Source organism: Labeo rohita, chromosome 12 (genome assembly GCF_022985175.1).
Source record: "Labeo rohita strain BAU-BD-2019 chromosome 12, IGBB_LRoh.1.0, whole genome shotgun sequence".
Lineage (NCBI taxonomy): Eukaryota > Metazoa > Chordata > Actinopteri > Cypriniformes > Cyprinidae > Labeo > Labeo rohita.
The window spans coordinates 25,199,841-25,214,743 of NC_066880.1; the positions used below are offsets into that span (position 1 = coordinate 25,199,841).

The 14,903-nt window shown below is 36.8% G+C and overlaps 1 protein-coding gene across 2 annotated transcripts in view; it reads right to left on the bottom strand.

Annotated features, from left to right (window-relative positions):
- Nucleotides 1–14,903, bottom strand: part of bicc1b (BicC family RNA binding protein 1b) — a 103,169-nt gene that overhangs the window by 71,356 nt on the left and 16,910 nt on the right. For both annotated transcript variants that reach the window (XM_051124511.1, XM_051124510.1), the window contains exon 2: nucleotides 13,562–13,608. In XM_051124511.1, the coding sequence (XP_050980468.1) occupies nucleotides 13,562–13,608 (47 nt within the window). The remainder of the gene's footprint in view (nucleotides 1–13,561; nucleotides 13,609–14,903) is intronic.

A 14,903-nucleotide genomic window follows, 5' to 3' on the forward strand; every position in this document is an offset into this window, starting at 1 on the left:
ATGAATTCATGTTGCGGTTCTTGATTAGTGCACGCCTTAACTCATCAAGTAATATTTAATTTAGGTATTAGATCATGATTATTCATGTACTGTTATTGTACAGGGATATCCTGCTTATTATTTATTTAAATCTTCTGTTTAAAAGTAGGAAAATAGATGGACTATTCTCTTGCATTCTATCTCTCAAAATGACTGATGTCATTAAAAATGAGAAAATGAGAAGAAATAAGCAACCTCTTATTTACATAAGGCAAACAAAACTGCTTGCTTTATATCTTTTATGTATAAAATTGTATATAATACATTTTAAAATTCTATTACATACCTGCTGCTTCCATAATAATTGCCCGTTTCAAATGTGTACATGCCTTTTTTCTTTATTTTTGTTTTTAATGGCTCCCACTCACTGTGGTGGAGCGGTGATGAAATACTGTTCTTGTAAATACTTCCCAGCATTTCAGTAATAAAAGTATACATCTGAAATAAATACAAATGCATTTGAAAGTTTGCCACAATTACTGTATGGTGTTTGGCAGTGGCCAGAATGGATTTAAACAATGACTTTTCAATTGGTCCTTTCTTATAAGCACAGAGACGTGGATTCGGATGGCAATTGGTGTTAGTAAAAAAAAAAAAAAAAAACGGTAGGTAATTTGGCCGGGGATTCTTACGTGGGTGGTGGGAGAAAAACACTGACATTCTGGTTTCAGATGGTAATAAATTCACTGACTAGTCCCTGTAAATGTTGAAAATAGCTTAGATTCCCATAAGAAACCATTACCGTCCAAACAGGCCTTTTGTCACGTTTTTCTTTAGGTCCTTTATACCTGATAAAATAACACATTTTAAAAAGCATAACTGGTTTAGTATCTTGCATGTAAACAAAACACTCAGGGCTCCAATTTTTAGCTACAGTCCTGCATATAAAGACTGAGAAAGAGGTTGAATGAGCCACTGCATCTTGAACCAGTGCTGTTTTGCACATCATCCAAACCTCTGCAGAGATGCTCCTCTGAAGTTCTAAGCTGCTTGGACATCTAGACAAACGATCAAATGGAAACCTATGCTTAAAATTGCGCACAATAAAATTTGTCATTTAGAAACTTGGACAGAACAAGGCCGTTATTATCATTGATGGAATCCATGATCACAAAGCACATGGCTAAATGGCCAGATATCTGTCACTTGCATGGCTAAGCAAAGCATTACTTATTAGCATAATTGAAACCAGCCCGTTTGGAATAGAGACGCTGAACCTCCAACATACATTATGACCGTCAATATGTTTCTGTATGAGCGAACGACTCCTTCACTCAAACATGCTTTTATGACCAATGTTACAAATCCCAAAGGAAAATGAGCTCAGAGGATTTAATATTCAGTGGCACAGACTTCCATTTTTAACTTTGACTACTTGCTTTTTTAAATCAATCTTCATCTAATACGCTCGCATTGATCTACACCCCATTTCAAATAGCTTCGCTTAGGATCAAGGCAAAAAAACAAGCCATTCTTTATACTGTAGAACATTTCACAATGGAAATGTTTACAGCAGAGTTTCTGTGAGATGAATGAAGTCTCTAGAGGATTAAAGTGCTGTTAACTCATCAAAGATGTGCGTTCTGCTCCTTTGAAGGGATACAACTTCTTCCAACGAAAGGAAATGTACTATCACATTCAAAACAACTCTCTCGATTTAAGTTAACGAGAACTTATAAATAATATTCCGACCTCACACACACCCTGATCCAGGCTTGGGAAAATCCCTCGGCTTTTGTTTTGGAAAAAATGCGCGGTAGAAAGGTCAAAAATAAGTCCGGCCAACCAGAGCACTTCATTATTACGCTCAGCGGAAATCAGGCAGACAGACAGTGAGCAAGAGCGAGTCAAGTCATCTATCAAGAGGCGCGGGAAAAGCCTGGCAATATTACAAACTCGCCGAGTAATTCCATATGATCCCTGTCGCAAATTGATTCTCTTATATCTGTGTGAGGCACAAACACCCGCTGAGGGCCAGAAGTTTAATCCGCCGCGCCAGAGCACGGAGGCTTACCTCACAGCACGTGTGTCACATCCAGCAAACGGGATTGTGGGTGGAGGGCTAGGAAACGTCCCAAATCAGTGTTTCCATGAGCGCACGGCTTCAGCGTACTGTGCGAGATGTTGTTGTTCACCCTGTGCATCGTTGAGATTGGCATCCTGCGCGACTGACGAATCGTGTTTGTTTTTCTATAATTCATGACATCTTGTCAAATAAGGAAGGCAAAACTCAGACTCAAAGGAGAATCGGGCCAAATGTATTCGTAGACAAAAACAAGGATTCATCAGTGAGAAGAAATCGAAAACAGGAAGGATCAGGTAACGGTGAGAACATCACAGGTGCATATTAGTCAAACTAAAAAAAATAAGCTTTTTTTCAGTTTCTCCTGTGGAACACAAAATAAGAGATTTTGAAGAATGTTCACATTGCTCTTTCCCATGCAATGAATGTAAATGGTGAGACTGTCAAGCTCCAAAAGGACAAAAAAAAGAATGTTAAATCATAAAAAAGTCATACATGTGACTTGTGCACTATATTCTAAGTCTTCAAAAGCCACACAACAGAGTTCTGTAGGTATGATGTATCTTTGTAGGCCAAAACCTGGAAACAAATTTGAATTTTAGCACTTCTATTTCCATCGTCCTAATGAGATTTTTTTGAATGATGTCTGTATATTTTCACGTTTTATATTATGACAAAATAAATTAGTAATGCACCTGTTAGATTTTAACATGTTTGCTAATAAGTGGCTAAATGGGTTTCCTGTTTGGCAAAACTCATTCACTCATTCTTCCACTTGCCAACTATTCTAACTCAAGCTTTCAAGTAAAATGTTTTCAAATAAAGACTGAAAAGGTTAGTTCACCCAAAAATGAAAAATCTGTCTTCAATTTACTCATCCCCATGTTGTTCCAAACCCGTAAGACCTTCGTTCATCTTCGGGAACACAATGTACGATATTTTTAATGAAATCCGAGATGTCTTTGACATCCAATAGACAGCAAGGGTACTACCACATTCAAGGCCCAGAAAAGTACCAAAATGATCGACAAAGTAGTTCATATGACATCAGTGGTTCAACTGTAATTTTACGAAGCTAAGAGAACACTTTTTTTGCACAAATAAATAAAAAATATCGACTTTTTCCACATTTTTGTCTCCACTGCATCACTTGTGGTGGTCATATAGACAATTTTTTTGATGTTCTTGGTACATTTCTGGGCCTTGAACGTGGTAATACCCTTGCTGTCTATGCAGGGTCAGAAAGGTCTCGGATTTCATCAAAAATATCTTAATCTGTTTTCCGAAGATGAGTGAAGGTCTTACGGGCTTGGAATGACATGAGAATGAGTAATTAATGACAGAATTTTCATTTTTGCGTGAACTAACCCTTGAAAGAATTGTCAGAAGCTTAAAGGGCTAGTTCACCAAAAAATTAAATTTCTGTCATTAATTACTCATTCTCATGTCATTCCAAGCCCGTAAGACAAAGAAAAACAAATTAAGATATTTTTGATGAAATCTGAGAGCTTAGAATGCCGTTTCATGCATTAGACGCTGCAAGAGACACAAGTGCAACAGTCAAACGTGTCCATGTTTACATAAAAAAACTATGGAAAAGCAGCGCAATTAAATAAGAAGCCTGTGAAGAACTACTACTGCATGTCTGATATTTCATGTTTGTTAGTCCTATTATGCTTTAACACTTTTTGAATTTTAGTCAGTATGTGGTGTGTATGTTTGGGCATAAACAAGATCTACAAAGCTACAAATCTCAAAGTCCACTCCAAAGCGAGATATTTCGTTTTTTAAAAATTCCTTTTTAAGAACTACAACAAACGGCTTCTTTGGACTGGCCACGTCACAGCAGTAATGCGCCACAAACGTGTGCAATATAGGCGGTCAGTACAGCTGGTGTAAACACAAGCATTGACTAGAGTGGCCACGTCACAGCAGTAACGCGCCAAAAACGTGTGCAGTATAGGGGGTCAGTACAGCTGGTGTAAACACAAGCATTGACTAGAGTGGCCACGTCAGAGCAGTAACGCGCCACAAACGTGTGCAATATAGGCGGTCAGTACAGCTGGTGTAAACACAAGCATTGACTAGAGTGGCCACGTCAGAGCAGTAACACGCCACAAACGTGTGAAATATAGGCGGTCAGTACAGCTGGTGTAAACACAAGCATTGACTAGAGTGGCCACGTCAGAGCAGTAACACGCCAAAAATGTGTGCAGTATAGGGGGTCAGTACAGCTGGTGTAAACACAAGCATTGACTAGAGTGGCCACGTCAGAGCAGTAACACGCCACAAACGTGTGCAATATAGGCGGTCAGTACAGCTGGTGTAAACACAAGCATTGACTAGAGTGGCCACGTCAGAGCAGTAACGCGCCACAAACGTGTGCAATATAGGCGGTCAGTACAGCTGGTGTAAACACAAGCATTGACTAGAGTGGCCACGTCAGAGCAGTAACACGCCACAAACGTGTGCAATATAGGCGGTCAGTACAGCTGGTGTAAACACAAGCATTGACTAGAGTGGCCACGTCACAGCAGTAACGCGCCACAAACGTGTGCAATATAGGCGGTCAGTACAGCTGGTGTAAACACAAGCATTGACTAGAGTGGCCACGTCAGAGCAGTAACACGCCACAAACGTGTGCAATATAGGCGGTCAGTACAGCTGGTGTAAACACAAGCATTGACTAGAGTGGCCACGTCAGAGCAGTAACGCGCCACAAACGTGTGCAATATAGGCGGTCAGTACAGCTGGTGTAAACACAAGCATTGACTAGAGTGGCCACGTCAGAGCAGTAACATGCCAAAAACGTGTGCAGTATAGGGGGTCAGTACAGCTGGTGTAAACACAAGCATTGACTAGCTCATTTTCTGTAGCTGCTTTTTGAATAACTAAAGAAATTTAAGCATTAAAATTAGTAACTTACAGTGTTTTTATTTATGTTGTCATCTTAAATAAAAATTAAGTCATATTAAAAACATTATGCCGCTTTTAACCTTATGCTGGAGCTGGTTTCGGGCAATGAAACTAAGTATGTAAATAATTTAATAAATTAGCATGATAATATTATGCATCGGTGATCTCAGCAGGCTGACGATAGGACCCAACACTACTGTAGCGTAAACTATACCTTAATATATCCTTAACTATAGACAGAACTTGCTGCTTTGGCAAGGGGCGTGGCAGTACTGAAACACTGTCTAAGCTGTTTGTGCACTGGGACAGCTACCAATCACAACACATTTATTTTTTTGGAAGGCGGGCCTTTATCAAACCCAGAACTAATCGAGCCATTTGTGCCAGGCTGTGGAGAAAGGTATTGTAATTATGTAAATTATGTGAATAATAATGCATTTTTCGAACCACCAAGTAACTTACAGTTGACAACTTCATGTGTGGTGCAACTGGAATAGAATTTTCTTTAACTAGAGGGTTAATAAAGAAAAAAGTTACTTGAATCATATTATAGTTACATTTTCAAGGTGACTCGTTAACAATTGTAACAATCGAGAATCTGTCAAGCGTTTTACAAAAAAAAATCAAGATTTAAATTTTCTGCCATATTGGCCAGCCGTAGTACAAAGAAAACAAAAATAAATTGTTGTTCTGTTTCAGTCTGTGCCACGTGTTCGTAAAAGCACCACAACCTGTGCTGACGCAGCAGCAGGCATTCTGATGTAGAAAGTCTCACTTAGTTTAGCATCTGTATATTATGGTTCAAATAAGTAAGATTCGTCACAAAATTGCAAGTCATCCTATCTGTCGAAATCTTCAGACATGTTTACAAAGACTGTTTTATGTAAACAAAGCGCAGAGCATCTGGGTTCTACATCAGAACACCGGCTCCTGCATCTGCAACACCACACATGCATTATGGTACTCTTGTTAACACGCATTGAAGACTCGGGAGAGAAGAAACTGTTGAATAAAGTTGTTATTTTTGTGTTCTTTGCGCACAAAATGTATTCTCGTAGCTTCATAACAATAAGGTTGAACCAGTGATGTCACATGGACTATTTCAGCAATGTCCTTACTACCTTTCTGGACCTTGAACATGGTAGTTGCATTGCTGTCTATGCAGGGTGAGAAAGCTGTTGGATTTGATCAAAAATATCTTAATTTGCGTTTCAAATGGAATGACATGAGGGTGAGTAATTAATGACAGAATTTACATTTTTAGGTGAACTATCCCTTTAATGTTGCTGAAGCCAAAGTCAAAAATTATAAAAATCAGCAATGGTACACTGATTTTAATTGCATTGAAAAGAGCAGCTTGGACATTCTGCAAAATAACTCTTATTGTGTTCCACGGAAGAAAAAAACCCCAAGTCATATGGGTTTATTGAAAAAGACTTGATGAGTGAATGATAACAATTTTTATTTCTGGGAAATTACTTCTTTAATAATCATAAAATATAGTACAAAGACCTCAAAGGGAGCTCAGATTTCAGACATTTTAAAAAGCCCAACATGAAAAAGATTAAATCATGGCACACAGTACAATACAGGTCTTTGTACAGACAAGTGCCATGTTTACTTTTTACACCCACCCTTCTTGTTAAGGCTTTTCATAGTTGCTCCAGCCAGCATACACCTGCTTTTCATTAAAAATTCCCTCCCAAAATTCCACATCAGCTTGTTGACAAATAACTTTACAACAGTTTACAATTCATTCTTATTCTATAAACAACTAGGAGGGCAAAGAAGAAATTATAAAATGAGTTACTGATGATGATAATATGTACCAGAGATGAAAAAATGCATCATGCAAGACAACACAAACATTTAGCAATTCATTTTGTTGTCCAATTTGACTTAAAAAAATAATCTAACTACATTAAAACACAGATGTTTACATCTTCTGATTCATGCATGCCCGTGTTGCCACAGTGCTAAGATGTTGTTAATGTTTTCAGAGCGTTGCTGAGGGGTTGCTAATGTCTTCTGATTATTCATTAGCAAACTGCTGTCCTATTGTGAGTGGCCCAAATCAAAAGAGCATCTATAATATTCCCTAGGCCCTAAACATCGAAATTATGGTATTTTCTAGGGCTGCATGGGGGGGAAAATCTATTGCAATTTTTCAGATAAAAATTGTGAATGTGAAAAAAAAATTGAAGAAAATACAAATCCAAGTTGGCTATGTTATTTTATTGGAAAATTCTGTTTTTCATTTTATTTTGATTCATTGTGTAGCCTTTTTATCATCTGTCAGTCAAAAATTGTAGTCAACTTAAAGATGGCTTATTATGCCCCTTTTTACAATATGTAATATGTATGGTGTCAGGTGTCCCCAGAATGTGTCTGTGAAGTTTCAGCTCAAAATACCCCACAGATTACTTTTTATATAATTTCGAAAATGTCTATTTTGAGTGGAAGCGGAAACGCGCTGTTTTCGTGCATGTCTCTTTAAATGCCCCCTTTTCCAGAATAAACTGTGCTTTTATAGCTCGTGCTTCAGATACTCTGCCAAAAACATCTGTTTGGTGTTTATTACCATGTTTATCATGCTGAATCTGAAGCACGCGTACAAATCTGCAGCTGTCACATTGCATGTGAGTACTAAACCAAGTTCTCTTTCATGTCTTATTGCGCTTAAACAGTCAAATACACACAAGTTAATGTTAAAAACACACATGAGTTACAAAAATAGCTGGTTATGTCTGTGAAGGTAAACAGCTGGGGAAAAAAACGCATATTTATGTTTGATCTGTGTGGCAGCAGCATAATATACAATAAATAAATCAATAAATCCAAAGCTTTCTTGCCTCCTCTGGGACTCTAAATAGTGTTCTGTGCTATTCTGGTACAACCGTTGTCGCTTGTGAAAACAGAATGGCGGCGTCATGGGTGGAAACATGCAGAGTAAGGGGTGGTAATATTATAATCATATCCCCTTCCTATATCGTGTGGGGAGTGAATCTGAGCGGCTAGTTTTTTCACATGCTTGCAGAGGAAGGCTTACTGAAACAAAGTTGCTGGGTTGTCCTTTTTCATGTTTTCTGGGTTGGCAGATGCACCGGGGACCTGATTATAGCACTTAATCACTGAAAAAGTCAAATTTTCATAAAAAAAAACAAAAACAAAAAAAAAACTAATAAGGGCGATATGTCCCCCTTAAATATAAAAGTCCAAAAGTAATGGCACACCCCTTATACATTCATAACTGTGCAGGACAAGTTACAGTGAAAAAAATGTTGACCTAAAAAATAGTGATGCTTGCATTGGCAAACACCTCTAATAAATTTAAATCAATGAAACACTCATGAAAAAGCACAACGCAATAAATGCAAAACGCATTATTTCATTGGCAACTATAACACAGTCTACAAAACGACTATTTACACAGCACTATGAGTAGCTAAGCCAATATTTTGTTAAAAAAAAAAAAAAAAAAAAATCTTAATATTGTTGCATTCTTTCAGCGAGATGAGGCGAGGTTTCCTGAGGTTTCGCTGTTACCTGATCGGAGCTCTCAGCGTGAGGGAAACGTCTAAGCAAAACGGGCTGAATCCCATCATTGTGCAGGATCACGGAATACCCGATGGCTCAGACATGAAAACGCAGCTGCCATGATAGCCGGAACGCAATGTTGTTATTGAAAACACGTGTAATTTTAGCGGACTGGTATGAATGTGCCAAAGACATGCTCTTAGGGTGTGGGACGCTGAGTTGGCAGAAATATCTTCCTTACAGTCAAAAGATTCCTTTAAAATAAATTATTTTATATTAAAAAACAAACAAACAAACAAACAAAACAATTTTTTTTTATAAATGTTCTTTTCTTGTTGTTGTTGTTGCTGCTTTCAATTTAGAAGATAATTTCTGAGGTCATTTTCCACGAATTCATTTGTCTCTGGGCGCAGGCTGAATTTTACATTCTTACATAGTGTGTTTAGATAAAGTATTTGTTTTCAGTGCAAGCATGTTGACGTGAGCAGAAAAATACCACTCTTATCTTTAGATCACATTTACAAGGTTCCTAAGGAGATAGGCTGTGTTATTTCACAGAAGAGCTATCATATCCTTAATTTTTAACATCCTCTAATATGGAAAAGCCAAGTAGGGCCCATCCCAAAGTCTACACTTTCCAGTATGAGCTGTCGAATTGTTGTAGAGCTTTATAGAGTGCAGGCCTTGAAGTTGGTGCAAAGGGGCTGCAAAAGAGGCGCTTGTGATCCTTCTGAAAGCTAAAATGAGAAACTGGATGGTGTACATTCTACATTCAAATTTACAGCAATAGTTCATCAAATTTTAAAATTAAATTTGCTGAAAATGTACTCACCCTCAGGCCATCCAAGATTTAGATGAGTTTGCTGACATTTAGCATTAGACCAATGGATACTCTGAAGTGAATGGGTGCTGTCAGAATGAGAGTCCAAAGAGCTGATAAAAACATCACAATAATGCATAAAGTAATCCACTCTACTCATGAAGCGAAAAGCTCTGTGTTTGTAATAAATAAATCTATCATTAAGATGTTTTTAACTTTAAATCATTGTTTGCATTCAATTCATAATATTACTTTCTCCAGTGAAAAAATTGTCCTGTCTGAATCAGGAGAGAAATGTAGACAGATCAAGCACTGCTTACAAGCAAAAACAGTTCAAAATTGTTCTAAAGTTGTGTGGATTACATGTGGATTACTTGCAGATTATTGTGATATTTTTATCAGCTGTTTGGACTCTCATTCTGATGGCACCCATTCACTGCAGAGGATTCATCGGTGAGCAAGTGATGGAATTTCTCTAAATTTGTTTTGATGAAGAAATAAACTCATCTTGAATGGCCTGGCGGTTAGTGAATTTTCAGAAAATGTTTATTTTTGAGTGAACTATATGTTCCATGGCATTTCTTTGTAATTATTTGTAAAATGTACTAGAAATTTCTGAGTGAAAATAGTTTTAAATTGAATCCAACACTTTTTTTTCAGCGTATGAAGGTGTGGACTTCAAAGATGTACGCGAGCAAAGACCATGAGAGTGCAAATGTGCATTTAGGGTGTCGTTTGAGAACACACTGTTCGTGATATGGTAGGTTGTGTTTATTTGAAAAGCAGGAACTGGTGTTCCTGAACCTTTGCATCAACTGTGACTACCCAAATTTGTGGCAGCCCAAGGCTTACGGTGCAGCCAGCCGTATCTTCCAGAACAGGCACTTTCCAAGCTCTTTCAACTGGGTCTGATTATTTTCCCACACCTTTCAGGTTAAAACAAATGGAACTTTGACATGGACTGTATGTCTTACCAATATCGACTTGCCTGTGAGCGTGTTTATTTTGAAGGCCAGCATGCTCCGATTCAGGTGCTGAATCTCATTCCTTCCCCGAGCTGTCTGGCTTCTCCAGCCTGTATTTATTCACAGTCTGCCAATTAGGCCAGCAAGTGTTCGCCCCGAAGACTGCTCTACCCCATTGAATCCAAATACACCAAGTGTGCTTGTTTTGGCGTGGCCATAAATGTACGGGAGACCTGTTTTGAGTATCCTTCAGCGAAAGGTGTTGTGTCACGAGTCACTTACTAGGCTCTTGAAATACATGTGATTTATCACACACTTCACACTCTTGCAGAGATCAGTTTAAATGTAATTATTTTGCCATTTTACGATGCAGATTTTTAACAGGGGGAGTTTAGCATCGTCAAGTAAACTAAATAAAGCATAATTTTTTTTTCTTTTTTTTTTTTTTTTAATTTATAATAAAATCTGAGAAATACTGAGTTTAGGGGCAGTACAATGTTTAAATGTTTTTGAAATAAGTCTCTTATGCTCACCAAGGCTGCATTTATTTGAACAAAAATACAGTAGAAATTGAAATATTATTACAATTTAAAGTAACTCTTTTCTATTTTAATACATTTTAAAATGTAATTTATTCCTTGGATGGCAAAACTGAATTTTCAGCAGCCATCACTACTTCAGTGTCACAAGAGCCATTAGAAATCACCTAAAAATCGAACAACTGTTAGAAAAATCTAATATTTTATTATTTTCTCATTTTTTTTACCAGCTAGAGAACTTGGAAAATGAAACTCAGGTTGCTTGATTAAAGAAATAGTGCACCCAAAAATGTTCTCACCCTCAGGCCATCAAAGGTTTAGATTTAGGTTTGTTTCCTCGTCAGATCAGATTTTGAGGCCTGTGTCTAAATTTGAATTTCTGGGTGAACTATACCTTTAAAGGAGAAGTCCACTTCCAAAATAAAAATTTATAGATAATGTACTCACCCCCTTGTGTTCCAAGATGTTCATGTCTTTTTTTTCTTCAGCCGTAAAAAAAAAAAAGTTTTTTGAGTTAAACATTTCAATATAATGGATTGATATGGTGCCCTGATTTTGAACTTCCAAAATAGCATTTAAATGGGGCTTCAAACGATCCCAAATGCGGTTGTAAATGATCCCAGCCGAGGAAGAAGGATCTTATTAAGAGAAACGATTAGTTATTTTCATTTAAAAAATACAATTTAAATACTTTTTAATCTCAAATGCTCGTCTTGTCTTGCTTTCCCTGAACTCTGTGTATTCTGGCTCAAGACAGTTAGGGTATGTCAAAAACCCTCAATCGTATTTTCTCCCTCAACTCCAAAAATCATTTCAAAATCATCCTACATCGCTGCAGAAGTACTGACCCAGTCTTTGCAAAGTGAACATGCAAAGAAGATCAAACACCCTTAACAAAAAAGGTAAAACAGCGATATAGGATGATTTTGAAGTTGAGGTAGAACAGGAGATGGGAGTTTTTCGACATACCCTAACTGTCATGAACCAGAAAAAAAAGTTTAGGCAGAGTGAGACAAGACAAGCATTTGACATTAAAAATTATATAAATTGTATTATTTTTATGAAAATAACCGATCATTTCATTAGATAAGACCCTTCTTTCTTGGCTGGGATTGTTTACAACCGCATTTGGGATTGTTTGAGCCACATTTAAACTGCATTTTGGGAGTTCAAAATCAGGGCATCATATTAATCCATTATATGGAGAAAAATGCTGAAATGTTTCCCTCAAAAAACATAATTTCTTCATGGCTGAAGAAAGAAAGACATTAACATCTTGGATGACAAGGGGTGAGTACATTATCTGTTTTTGTTCTGGAAGTGGACTTCTCCTTTAAGCATATAAATGCATCACAATGTATGTTGTATTATATCACATGCTCACCAGTGGATCCTCTACAGTGAATGGATGCCGTCAGAATAACAAGTCCAAACAACTGATAAAAACATCACAATAGTCCACAAGAAATGTAAGTAATCCACAAGCTGCATGTTTGTAATAAACAAATCCATTTCTAACCATCTTAATGCTATAATATCAGTCATCTAGTCTAATATGAGCCTTCTTTCTACAATTAAAAAGTAGTCTCGTGGGAAAGAAATATGCACAGATTATGCACCATTTTGGTGTTTAACATTGCAAAACAGTTAAAAAACAAATATGTTCATGGAATTTGATTTGAAATGACAACAGGGGATGGACTTTTTTACTGGAGGAAGAGTTATTATGATTATAGACTCCAAGCAATGGTTGGCCAAAAGCAATGGTTTAAAGTTAAAACTCCTTAATAATGGCTTTGTTTCTTACAAGCATGCAGCTTCACAAGATGTTAACTGATGGACTGGAGTGGTGTGGATTACTTGTGGATTATTGTGATGTTTTTATCAGCTGTTTGGACTCTCATTCTGACGCCACCCATTCACTGCAGAGGAACCTTTGGCGAGCAAGTGATGAAGAGCTACAATTCTCCAAACCTGTTCTAATGAAAAAACAAGCTCATCAACTTCTTGAAATGCCTGAGAATGAATACATTTTCATTTTTTAGTTAACTATTTCTTTAAATATATAAATGTGTCACAATGTAGTGCCATTATATTGAATTCACCCAGTTCAGACATTCATTAAATGATCTCCTTTTGTGTTCTGAAGAATAGAGGGAAAGTCATACAGGTCTGGAATGACAGAATTGGATGAACTATCCCTTTAAAGATTGTTGTTAGGCACAACACACAGCAGATATTATAGTATATATTATAATGTATCACAGCAGATATATTATATTCAGAATACAACACTTGTGTTTGACATACATTATAAAACTGTCCCTGATACAGCCATTTTCACAGAATTTGAATTTGACCTACAAAGTGCTGTCATTTCCTTCTGAGATTGGTATGCTAAACTGTAACAGGCACAATATTTGTAATTATACACGAGAGAATCAAGTAAGGCTCTTTATGTTACTGAATACATCACTTTGATTTAAATTTGGCTGAGCAAATACACACCGAGCATAGAACGCTGGTTATGGAAGTCCCGTATTTATTCCATTACCACAGTGGTAGTATTTTGAGGCTTGAGAACCGCAAAACTGTTGCACTGCTGTATCGTGCAGCACTAATTGCAGTATGTCCTTCAGCAGAAATAATTACACATGCAACATGACGCTAACCTATTTTCGACCGCTGCATGCGGCTGCCAAAGCAATGTGGTTTTCCTTACCTTTTGAAAGAAGTCCTCACCTCCGTTGACTCGCCCCTCCGTGGCAGCTGCGGAGAAGAATGGGACATTTAAGAAAAAGCGTAACATCAGGAATCACTTATGCTGGCGTATTAACAAAATCAGCAATTCATATCAACACATTCTTCCACATGGCCTTGGGTGGAAAAATGTCTGTGCAATTTAGGCAGGGCGCGGGTCATTTTCTTGTCCATTTGCAGCAAGTCGCCTCTACTGAAAAATCAATGCATTAGCACTTTTCAAAGGTTTATGCAGGATTGTAATAAACTTTGTGATGCATAATACTATATGTAGCAGGTTTAAATGAAGTGTATCTTTTTAATGTAGATGCCATGGTGCAGTGGGTAAAGCTGTGGGTTCAGCTTGAACCCCATCCAGAAGTTCCTATAGTTCTGCTTAAAGATCAGGGTTACCAAACTTTTTGTTAGCTTAACCACTTAGATGTAAAATGTTTGCTTGAAGTACCACCTGGGATTTTAAGTGAATTTTTTTAGCATCTTGAGTGCTTTATTTTGTTTTTATTTTAAATGTTTTATAATTACAGTTAAATATATAAAATGTGTAAAATATGTATCAAATTATATATATACAAAACTTTAATTATAAAAATGAAGAAACATACATATATATAAAATAAATACCAAATGAATACTTAATAATTATAATATTTACACTGCCCTCCAAAAGTTTGGAAACACCCCTGGCAAAGTGTGGTTTTGGACAATATCAGCATAAATCCTTATCATTTTTTGGTGCAAATACATTAAAGTAACTTGACATTGTCATTGAAGACCAGCAAGTTTCCTTTTGATTACATAATAATGCCAATATATACATGTCAAAGTCAGACATGCCCCTTTGCCACTGTGATGCCTGGTTACTGGTTTAAACTTGGCCCAGGTTTTTAAAAGATTTTTGGCTCAGCACACCTTAATAGCTTCAACAATTGATTGCTAATTAAGTTCAGAATACAATGAATTTAAGCCCAGATTATGCAGAGCTGTAATAGCTGCTAATGGTGGATATTTTGATGAGTCGAAAATTTAGTTTTTTTCTATGTATAAACTGTTTATGTAATAAAATATGTTTTCATGGTTTGTGTTGTCCCTTATCAGTGCAAAATTATCACAAATTAAAAAGGATTCATGCCAATATTGTCCAAAACCCCATTTTTCTAGGGCGTTTCCAAACATTTGGAGGGCAGTGTACATAATAAAGATTTAATAATTTATTTTTCTATTTTAATAAATTCTTCTACATTTTCAATTATTTTTTTAGGTTACGATACTAATATTTATGTCTTAAATTCTTTTTTAAATATTTA